General features: G+C 37.7%; 1 protein-coding gene across 1 annotated transcript in view; it reads right to left on the reverse strand.

Annotated features, from left to right (window-relative positions):
* Positions 1–1,855: 1,855 nt before the first annotated feature.
* Positions 1,856–12,375, reverse strand: part of LOC117295298 (proprotein convertase subtilisin/kexin type 5-like) — a 48,854-nt gene continuing 38,334 nt past the window's right edge. The window contains exons 24-30 of the mRNA XM_033777856.1: positions 11,955–12,200; positions 10,705–10,929; positions 9,359–9,554; positions 7,801–8,012; positions 7,119–7,219; positions 3,783–3,960; positions 1,856–3,691 (exon numbers count right to left, since the gene is read on the reverse strand). Of these exons, the coding sequence (XP_033633747.1) occupies positions 3,396–3,691; positions 3,783–3,960; positions 7,119–7,219; positions 7,801–8,012; positions 9,359–9,554; positions 10,705–10,929; positions 11,955–12,200 (1,454 nt within the window). The 3' untranslated portion in view covers positions 1,856–3,395. The remainder of the gene's footprint in view (positions 3,692–3,782; positions 3,961–7,118; positions 7,220–7,800; positions 8,013–9,358; positions 9,555–10,704; positions 10,930–11,954; positions 12,201–12,375) is intronic.

Genomic DNA, 12,375 nt, shown 5'->3' on the forward strand with positions numbered 1-12,375 from the left:
TAAAATGGTATGAAAAACAATGGTCTCAATTATAAACTGTAAAAAACTAATGAATTCAATTATTTTGCATGATACTGTTGCATAGGTCTTTCATTTTAGAATGAATTCAATGTTGTTTGTTTCTAGATCGACATAGCTTTATATCAAGGAAGAAAAGCCCTTGCCATAGAAGGCATCAACCAACTCTAAAATTACTTCTTCTATACTTCATTTATACTGAATTAAACTAGTCAGGGTATGGGAATAAGGCTTGATATTGATATGCCTAAGGCACACTATGGATACAACGTGGATATACAAATAAGTTTTATTGATTTGAGTTTCTGTCAATGATGTCATCTTGTTAAGATTCCTTGCTACAAAGTAAGCCACAGCTTCAAATCCTCACCTATTACAACTTAAGGAAGAAATCTAGACCTCAAGCAGGTCAAATTGATTAACTTGATATACTAAAACATTCACAAAGGCACATTGGGATATACAAGTTAAGCATGGAGGAAGGAAGAGAAGGAGCTTGAACGAAGGCACTTCAAAAGTCGAACCTGCGGTACCGCGGTCGTTTAACGACACCTCGTAATCACCGACATACCTTATACAAACAATGGGCGACCTGGCGTATGTGAATTTGTGCGTGCGCACTTGGTTCTTCACTCAACCATGGTGTCGTATGTCGTATGGATATAATACAGGGGAAAACACTTTTTTGAGACCTGATAAAAATTGTGTACACTTGTGCTCACCCAATCGAAATACACAATTGAATACCAACCACCCTCGTGTGCTAATACCCAAATTTTGAACCACCGCTAGTGACCGGAAAGTCACAAAAAATGTAAAAATATGCCATGATGTTTCAGTGAAACACCACAAACGGTAAATGAAAACGTGTATATTCACAATTCTTGTCTCCAATGATTCAACTTTACACGAAGGCAACGGTGCAGAGCGGCGGTACTGCACGTTCTGTACAAAGAGATGTAATCCTGCTCGTTAATCGGCCGTCCAGCTGGAGGTCTCCTATCTTTTTCCACTGGTCAGACAGGGGCATTGTCATGGTATTCTTTTGTTACTCTGCGATTTTCGGGTCGTTCGAGCTCCTTCTCTTCCGTCCTCCATGCTTTAAAACGTTTAGTTTAGTGAAATTATACCACTTGCATTAATTTTCTGTAGAAAACGTTTGGTATCAAAAGTAAATCAAAAGTAAATGATATTCAAAAGATAATTTTGTACAGCTATCCAATAAAGTACTTTGATACACAATTTGTGCCAGCTAGTATTTTTTTAGTTAATGAATTATGCAAATAATATATCATTCATTCCTACGTACAAGATAAGTTTGTTTGTTAATCAGTACACTTCATGACTCTATTGATTCAATAATTTTGTCAAAAATCTATTTTAAAAATAAATAAAATACAACAAACATTCAACATCACAGTAGCAACTACAAGAAATCCAATTCCTAAATATGTAAGACCCTGACAATCTGATGGGTTTTTAATGAAAACATCTACATGTAGAGTGTACGCAAATGTTGAAAGCCAGGCTTGAGAAATTGTGCACTTCAATAAATGACACATGTTAAAGTACTTTTTGAAATGTCTTATTGAGAGAAAATTTGGCAGACAGAATTTCATCTGTCAGACACCAAGATGATCATGATGACTACCGACAGTGCTGAAAACAAATCTAGCGAAATTGCTTGCATAGACTCTTAAAAGCTTAAATTATCTCTAGGATGTTTGATAGTTGAAGGCAAGTTTACCTTGGGTTTTAGGACTAAACTTAACTTAACTTAAATGCATTTGTAAAGCGCTTTAACACTGTTTCAAAGGAACTTTTTGATTGTTTTAATCCTAAATAAATATAGATCTATATACAATAAAACTAACCTGTGAAAATGCCATTTTAGGTGGTCATGTTTTTTTATATCCACGCAAGAAGAATAATCCCTCAATGGAACATACAATCTGGGAAAAGTTTCTATCAGTAACGCTTCTCAGATTCAAACTTTGGGGGATTTTCCCATTACAACATACTTCAAAGTGAATTGCTCAAAAATGCGTTATACTACTGAATGCTGCTGTACTACTAGCCAAGTAAGTGTTTATTGCCATTAATATCAAGAGTGATTCCAAAATGTATACCTTCCCTATAATCACAAGAGCCACACATATCAAAGTATAAGGACAGGGAATACAGTTCTTTTGTTTCAAGCATCTAAAGATTCCCTCTGGAGTTGATATCCAAGCAGCTACTAAATATTCAGAATTGTTCTGTTTCGCAGAATCAGCTTCAATAACTCACCATGTTTACATTGTCATAACTCAATCATCTAATAATTACACGTATGGAACCTCAACCAATTAAACAAAAAAAATTCTAAGCAACATCTTGTAACAAAGCAATATTTACAAAGCAATCATTTTTCATTTAAACACCACGATGCACAAACAACAATAAACAATAACATAAATAAAATCAATGCAATAAGTTATTACATGGAAACTCCCACAATTTTCTTGCATACTTGGGTTACAAAATGAACGAATTAAACAAAAAAGAGGTCCTTAAAATCACCTCCATTAGTAATGATTGTAAGTTGGTTCTGACATCCTAACTAGAATCTTTCATTTCTTCTCTCTCTTTAAATCAACAGACACCAACTCATACTATGCTGGTAATCAACAGAGTGGATACCAATAGAGGGACTGTGACAACAGTCAATCCAAGACACTGAACTCAATCCTTCCACAAGAATACAGCAGAATTACTAACTAAAACTCAGCACCGGTTACATCTTTTGTTATCAATCTTACATAGTACTCTTACCCTACAGTCAAAACAACTCTAGTTAAACATTTGCAGTTGTTCTTAACAGCTCGTGTGTGTAGTTTCTACATTAATGAGTACTGTCAGACCAAGGCACAACTCAAAATAGCCCCTAAGCGTTGTATAGTAGCACACTTCATACCAGAATGAGCATTCATTTTGAGAATAGTAAACAAATATCTCATCTAGCAACTCCACTATACAGTCCATTCCATTGTGTTTACCATTATTACCATCAGGATGTTAGGAAGCCATTATAATACTGATTATTATACATTAAATTAACAAAACTTGTTTCACTCAAACCTCACTTTGGTCTTTAAGGCTTACATGGAAGATAATCACAATGGATGAAACATGACACTATTCTGTACCTTCTCTACCTCAAGCCTCATACTAAGTGTAACAATATTACTTTCAAATGTAAAGTACCAACTGTGCTCACTGGTATCAGTGGAAGTCACCATTATCTTTACACAAGATGTTAAAAACCTCTAGATGGTATTCCTACTTGAACCAGTTTTGAATTGGTTTTTATCTTCTCTACCTTTAACACTCTGATTCTAAATATCACTATCATCATCATCGTAAAAATAGTCATCTTCGTCGTCACTTGGAATAGCATTCTGTCGAAGCACAATCTGTGGCTCCTCGCCCTTATTGTTGTAGAACGTTGGTAGCTGATCGTAATCGTTCTTCCAACAGAACATCTTACGAGACCTTGCTTGAAGGATACCAAAGAATAGACCAAAGACAGCCACAATAAGCAAACACAAAACCAAGATGGCTGTTGTGTTTAATGGTGCATCAACAACAGGTCCTGTGGTGCCTGGATCCCCGTGTGTGAATGGACACTTTCCTGTACAACAAAGAAGATAGAAATTTCATTTTAGATTGCTAACACGAGTAGAGTATCAAAGAGGGATTTCGGTTAATGCGTAAATGTTTACCATCTTTGCATTCGCAGCAGTTGTCTGTGATTGAGCTCTGACCATCTTTACAGCAGCTGAGGCATGTTGTGTGGTTTGCATCAAGGCGTGATAGTGACTGTCCCTCGTTACATTTCAGGCAATGTGTGTCTGTTGGCCCATAACATTCTTGGCATGTTGAGTCACACTTGTTGCATGTCTGCAGACAAAACAAAGCACAATATCATGATGGGTTGGAGTTTGCAGTACACCATTACATAGCACTTTAGCTAAGTGTAACAGATCAGAACGGTTTGCTACAGAAACTCGCAACTGAATCTTAACAATAATCCTAATCTTTAATGTGGCAGGAGAAGTACAGTGTATACCAGTGTTAATATATCAATGCGTGCCATTTGAAGGAAGGTACAACATTGACTTAGGTTCAATTCAAACTGTTGCGTCGATGTTACAACATAGTTTTGAATAAAGGTTGTATCTTGTACTTAAAACACACACATGATTGTGGACCAGGATTCAATTTCATGGCTCTGCTTACGGTGCCCTGTAAAGCACATAATTCTGTGGGCTGAAGTAAGTAGAGCCATAGTATTGGGTCCTGGTGAATGATGGACTTCTTCTATTGTCTGGACTTCACCCAGGGCTTCCCTAATGGTTTAGTGCACAGAAGTGAACTCATCATGGTCTTGGTCTGCCACACATCCTGGATCCCTATTGCTAAAACCCTCCTCAGTGGTCTATCCAGGATCCCTATTGCTAAAACCCTCCTCAGTGGTCTATCCAGGATCCCTATTGCTAAAACCCTCCTCAGTGGTCTATCCAGGATCCCTATTGCTAAAACCCTCCTCAGTGGTCTATCCAGGATCCCTATTGCTAAAACCCTCCTCAGTGGTCTATCCAGGATCCCTATTGCTAAAACCCTCCTCAGTGGTCTATCCAGGATCCCTATTGCTAAAACCCTCCTCAGTGGTCTATCCAGGATCCCTATTGCTAAAACCCTCCTAAGTGGTCTATCCATGATCCCTATTGCTAAAACCCTCCTCAGTGGTCTATCCAGGATCCCTGTTGCTAAAACCCCCCTCAGTGGTCTATCCAGGATCCCTATTGCTAAAACCCTCCTAAGTGGTCTATCCATGATCCCTATTGCTAAAACCCTCCTCAGTGGTCTATCCAGGATCCCTATTGCTAAAACCCTCCTAAGTGGTCTATCCAGGATCCCTATTGCTAAAACCCTCCTCAGTGGTCTATCCAGGATCCCTATTGCTAAAACCCTCCTAAGTGGTCTATCCATGATCCCTATTGCTAAAACCCTCCTCAGTGGTCTATCCAGGATCCCTGTTGCTAAAACCCCCCTCAGTGGTCTATCCAGGATCCCTATTGCTAAAACCCCCCTCAGTGGTCTATCCAGGATCCCTATTGCTAAAACCCTCCTCAGTGGTCTATCCAGGATCCCTATTGCTAAAACCCTCCTCAGTGGTCTATCCAGGATCCCTATTGCTAAAACCCTCCTAAGTGGTCTATCCATGATCCCTATTGCTAAAACCCTCCTCAGTGGTCTATCCAGGATCCCTGTTGCTAAAACCCCCCTCAGTGGTCTATCCAGGATCCCTATTGCTAAAACCCTCCTCAGTGGTCTATCCAGGATCCCTATTGCTAAAACCCTCCTCAGTGGTCTATCCAGGATCCCTATTGCTAAAACCCTCCTCAGTGGTCTATCCAGGATCCCTATTGCTAAAACCCTCCTCAGTGGTCTATCCAGGATCCCTATTGCTAAAACCCTCCTCAGTGGTCTATCCAGAATCCCTATTACTAAAACCCTCCTCAGTGGTCTATCCAGGATCTTTATTGCTAAAACCCTCATCAGTGGTCCTGCATGCACACATTCACACTGTGGTATTCATTTTTACATACAAATCTGTTACCTCAATCTAATGCTGAATTAATCTATATATTTTTACGCTGTGGCAATCATGCTTTCGCGATCCTAGCGAGCTACCCACCAGCATTGAAGCGGCACCTTAATTTGACACTTTTCAATCATTACTTAAAACCAATCTAGCTATAGCATTTAAAAACATATGTATTAATCGCTCTATAAATGTTATTAATTTTGGTTTTTACCCATACAGTACTTTCCCGAGTCCTGTGAAAAAATATCACATGCATGTTACTGAGTATACAGTGCTAACACACATCGGTGTATGGGTAAAAACCAAAATTAAAATTCTTTATCCCCGATGCAAATTTAACATCTATCAATAAATGTTGTAACTAATTAATATTATCTTTATTGTGTACGACTAGTCTGATACATACTGTACACTAGGATTAAATAATAAATAAATAATAATAATAATAAAAAGACTCAAAAAAAAAGTAAAAGTAAGTATATAAAAAAAATAAAAAAATAAAAAATAAAAAAATAAAAAAGATTTTAACAAAACAAAACAAAGAAAAACAGACACAACAAAATTAGTCTTTGAAAACCTGTGACATGAGATAAGTTTTGAGTAGAGATTTGAATGTTTTGGTACAAAGACAAGATCTAAGATTTAGTGGTAGAGAGGTCCAGGTGCGTGGCGCAGCTGAAGAAAAAGACCTGTCACCCCATGAGTGTCGAGATTGGGGTTCAATGAGGAGAAGCATGGAACTTGATCGAAGATTCCTTGATACAGAGTAAACTTGAAGCAGTTCAGAAATGTAATCATGTTAAGTCTATCCAACATTGAGGCTGTGCACACACAGTGTGCTTGGGTTTTCTACATGCAGGACGCACTAGAATAAAATTGTTTGTATCATCCAGTTACGTTTACAGTAAAACCCTGGGAATAATTACAAGATTGTTTCCAATTGTGTTAAGCTTCATAACCTAGAAATCAATATCAAAAGTATATAAAAGTCAATAGTAACACCTCAAAGGGGCATATAGGCCAAGGTCCTAGGTTTGATTTGACAAAGCACTAACGTTCATCTTAACATGATTTATTAGTATCACCATAATGATTTGTATCATGACATCACACTTTGCTTAGCAATTAAGAGTGATTCACAGTTAATATCATTCTTAACTCTTGGTGCAATCCACACCTGGACAATGAAAACAATGATTTGAGTTATTTGAGACTTCCAATGACACCAAGTGGCAGTCATTAATTCAACCAAAGTCTTGAGATATTCATACTGTTTATCTGTAGCGACGTGTCTGTTTAATAAAGTCTTCCATTCCAAACATGTACATACAAGTAGGATTTGAAACTTTGCATGGTTGGAATACGATATAGAAAGGCCATGGTGTTACTGCAAACCTTTCTACATGTACATATAAATTGTTGACAGTTGATTAATATTGATACTTACATCATTGGCGTAGTAGGAACCAAGATCACATTTACTGTAACATACATTGTCTTCAAGTTCGTAGCCATCTTTACAAGTAAGACAATTAAAGGGTCCCATGTCTACAATACAAATAGAAGGTTATACAGTAGTTAGCTTGAGACTTCTTACAAACAATGGATATTGTTTAAAACTCAAACCTGTGTACGTTTGTGAAATATGGGACTTGGTTGCTAACAAACATTTTGCTCAACACACACCTAATACTAAGCATATTTTGTATACTGTTTAGGAAGTGATTCCGAGTTCAGCATAATATGTGAATGGATCCTTTAAGTTGATATCCACAGGGTGTAGGGATTGAGAGTTTGGTTAATATCCTGGACATCCTTCTAGCACACTGTGAGTTACTGTAAGAGGCACTTCAACTCAACAAAAGGGATGCATATGAGCAAATTCTATAAACATGAATTAGGTCAGTGTGCTTTGTAAACAAATAATACAAATAGTACTGCGACAATATTCCTGCACATTATTTTAGAAGCAATTTCATGGCACAAAATACAGAGACCAACCTTAACAAAGAGTGAATTGGGTGAACTTTCATGTGAAAATCACCCAAAAAATTATAAACGCTCACTTGTGACATTGTTAAAAAGAAACCGTTTACAAGCAAAATGACTCGACTTGGACCACATCTCACCATTGCAAGTCTTGCATCTGATATGGCATGGCTCACATGACTTAATGAAGTCAGAGGTATAGTAGTAATCCGCAGGGCAGTCTTCCACACAGCTACCTTCCATGACTTTGAAATTCTTAGTACAAGAAATACATTGGTCGACACCGGAACCCCAACATGAGGAGCAGTCAGTGTGGCATGGCTGGCAAATGGATCCAGGCCCTGGGAAGAACCTGCAATCACAACAAATGTTACACAAGGCTATCTCAAAGTATTAAATATATAATAAAGCTGGCAATTTTCTTAAAGCCATTGGACACTTTCTGTAAACAGTATTTTCCAAGGCCCACACTTCGTGTATCACAACTTATATATAAAATAACAAACCTGTGAAAATTTAGGCTCAATCGGTCATTGGAGTCGGGAGAAAATAACAGGAAAACCCACCCTTGTTTTCGCACGATTCGCCATGTCATGACATGTGTTTACTATAAATCCGTAATTCTCGTTGTCGAGAACTGATATTGTTTTATTGTTTTCTCACAAAGTAAAGCATTTCATGAAAAAATATTTCAAGAGAAGTCTTTCACCATTACCTTCTGTAAGTTATATGTAAATCTGTGAACTTTTTATTTTATTTTTTCTGTGCCGAAAGTGTATAATGGCTTTAAGATCTTCTTCCTGTATTGCTATAGAAAAAGTGGAGGGGGGGGGTTGCAGGACCACAGGGCTTTTAGCTCAGAATTGTTACCGCACCATAATTCTGTTTACAAGACCAGAGCCAAAATGAAAAAAAAGACTATGCTAAACTAGAGAAGATTCATCTCATTTGTCATATAAGTATCCTTCTTTACTGAACCAAATTTAAAAACGATTATCGGACTCAAGGTCAATACTTGGACATCTGTTGTTGCTTCCTGAAACTTATTACAAAGTAATATTATTCAGTTGTAAAACACAAGAGCACTGGACAGAATTTACTGGCCTTACCTTACAGACACTGGCCACTATACGGTCCATTAAAATAATAATCAAATATTAGACACATTGGTACCACTTTACAAACCTCACTCCGCTTGGCTGTAGTTAAGTAAATATCCAGAAATCCCCTCGATCCACTAAGCAAAGTCAGCCAATTTCCTACCTTCCGCCCAGGTAGTAATTAATAAGCAGGACAGTTCTTTTAAAAGATAAGTAGTACCCCTAAAATCTACTCCGCGATAGTAGAATATACAGCAAAACAAGTTCTCTAAAAAAAACACAATCTACCTACATTGTAGCAAGTCAATATACACATGGCGTTATCGCAAACCAAATTTAGATTCATACCTCACCATGCAATGCCTCAAATCCCATCAACAAAAGTTTAACATTAAAAACCAGCGACAGTATCCTTAAACAGCAGCATGCTGAATGGACCAAAAGTGGAAGTACTACCAGTTTATTCACATATAAGAAGGTAAACAAACCATAAGCTCAAAATGATTTTAAGAAAAGTCAGGAGTATTGTGAAATAATAAAAACAAGCAGTACAGAGGTATACTAGCATTGATTTGTTGATTTGGAAAAACATGCTTACCCTCGCCCACAGTGAAGTACACATTCAAAGGCCAGTTTGTACATGTTATCATGACAGGATGTACACTCTCTAACTGTTGGACCATAGCAATTCTTACAGTTTGAATGACATGGTCGACATTCAAACTCATCAGCAGTTGATGACGAGTGGTAGTGAAACGTTCCATCTGGGCAACTCTGAACACACATCTGATCACCTGCACAGGTCAAAATATCACAGTCATTATCTTCCAGTACGCGCTAATCCACCAATCAGAAGCTCGAACTACTAGGGGAATAAAAACATATATCGTGTATATCCTACGAGCTCTGTTTTATATCCTACTTCCTCTGTTTTTATTACACAGTGGGTATTGTGAAATGTCATTTTGTCACGCTCCATATACGGACAGTGCAAAAACTACATTCTAAACTTTATGCGCGTGAAATAATGCTCCGAAATTTCCAATTTTGCGCATTGTAAGTGAGACTAGAAGATAAATTCGCTTTCGACCTCGTTGGATATGGGACACAGAAGCGCTATATTTTTCCATATTCCACTCGTGCTTGTGTGATAACTTATAATATAGTCATAATTGTATTCTTGGTTTATGCCTCAAGTACTGCTACTTTTAAGATGCATACACATTTAATGACCGGGTAAGGTGGCTTGCTGCTGTTAGTCGTATGCTGTACCATGTCATTGCCAAAAAATTTAATAAAAAATACACACATAGTGAGCAATTGATTTGAAAGTTCTCGGCACAACCAGCCCATTGTGCATGCTTGTTTAAGAGCTATTTATTCACTAGTTCAAAGAGTCGGTCTTTACAAGTATATCACATGCTAATACAACCCTACATGTACGTGGCCAGTATTCCACCAATCAGAGTGTTTGAACTCTCTGAGGTATGTATCAATGATAAATAATTAATTATAACAATCATTTCACAATAACCGTCTTAATGTGCTTAAAACATTAGTGCCCTGGTCATTGGGCCAATTACATTCCTGTAATCTTTCTCAGCTCCCTGGGGAGTATGCAACCTGGGCAAACGTAGTGCTCTAAAGGCTTTTTCATACACAATTTCAACCTCTACCCATGCTGGTACCCATTTACACCCCCGGTCGGAGAGAAGCAATTATAGTAAAGTATCTTGCTCAAGAACACAAGTGTCATGAACAGAATTCAAATCACACTCTGATGACTTAACCACCTGGTGTTTGTATCTATTTGAATTTATCCCAACATCAGCCATCCAGCATTCTAAAAATAAATATTATTGCCACTTAATCCCTCCTTGCTGTAAATTAAATGGTTACTCTAAATTGTTTAAATTGAGTGCTAGCAGAGAAGACATGATTTACCTGTGAGGTAGTAGAGTGAAGGGCAGCTTATGCAACGATGATCTCCTTCCCCATCACAGGTTGCACAGCTAGAATCACAACGCAAACAGTCCCCACCATTCTGGTATGTATTATCAGGGCATCCAATGATACAATCACCTTCTGCTGATATTTTAGCACCATCAGGGCATTCCATACAGTCATATGGAGATGCTCCACTACACCCATTACATGATGGATGGCATGCTACACACATAACAAAATACTGCTGGTTATTATCCTCAACAAACAAAGCTTACAGCGCAGACATAAAACGGGACGCAGACATACAAAAGTACTACGTAGTCACTATTGGACTGACACACATCTTGGTGACAGTGCTTTGTTGATGTCTCTGTTTTCTTCAGTCTTGTAGCCCTTTGTTTTCTCTTTTACTGCTGCTCCCTACCCTCCCACACTTTTTGTGTATCTAGATGTACCCCCCCCCCCCCTTTTTTTTACTGATTTTCCAGTCCAGATGTATATATTTTTATATTTAATGTTTTTAAGAATTTTATCCAACTCGTGTAAATAACTTGTAGTTATGTATTTATATGTGAAATTGCCAAATAAATAATAATAATAAAATAATTATCACAAACAAGAAAATCATCATTTTGAAAATGCCTTCACATGTGAGATGAAATGGTTTTAGTTTGAAAACATACTGAATAATTCTATGCACGACTACAAGCAAAATATAAACACTGGGTGCAGTGCAAGAAGTTCCATTAAAGACAGTGGACACTATTGGTAGTTACTCAAAATAATTATCATCATAAAACCTTTCTTGATTACAAGTAATGGGGAGAGGTTGATGGTATAAAACATTGTGAGAACCAGCTCCCTCTGAAATGACGTAGTTTTCGAGAAAGAAGTAATTTTCCACGAATTTGATTTCGAGACCTCAAGTTTAGAATTTGAGGTCTCGAAATCAAGCATCAGAAAGCACACAACTTAGTGTGACAAGGGTGTTTTTTCTTTCATTATTATCTCGCAAATTCGACGACCGATTGAGCTCAAATTTTCACAGGTTTGTTATTTTATGCATATGTTGAGATACACCAACTGTGAAGACTAGTCTTTGACAATGACCAATAGTGTCCACTGCCTTTAACACTTGGTATTGTCACAATGACACTCTGTATTCATTGTACAAAGCAGACAAAGATCACGACAAAAATTGTTAGAAATCTTTGGTTGTTCATGTATTTAGGCTGGATTTAACTCACCAAGGCAGATACCCTCTCTATCAAACTGTTGTGGTCCACAGTCTCTTGAGCATTCCCCATTATCCAGCTTGTAGTTGGTGTGACATTCCAAACACTCATCACTCCTAGGTCCCAAGCATCGTGAGCAATTTTCAAAACAACTCCTACATTCCCTCATGCCATCATCATTCAATGCTTGGTACTGGGAGTCTGCACATGGCCGTCGCAAACACTCTCCATAGTATATATCAAAAGTATCTTCACACTCTGAGAAGGAAAGGATAGTGCTCAAATGAATTAGTATACATTGCAATGTAGCATAGTGTATCTTTCAACAATAGCATTCATATGAGGTTTGTGGTAGTCACATGTGTAAGTTTACTTTGAGCAGCTTTGATCATCTTCTGGAGGATGATAGACTCGCCTGCTGGATGCTGCTTAC

The sequence above is a fragment of the Asterias rubens genome, chromosome 10 (assembly GCF_902459465.1).
Source record: "Asterias rubens chromosome 10, eAstRub1.3, whole genome shotgun sequence".
Classification (NCBI taxonomy): domain Eukaryota; kingdom Metazoa; phylum Echinodermata; class Asteroidea; order Forcipulatida; family Asteriidae; genus Asterias; species Asterias rubens.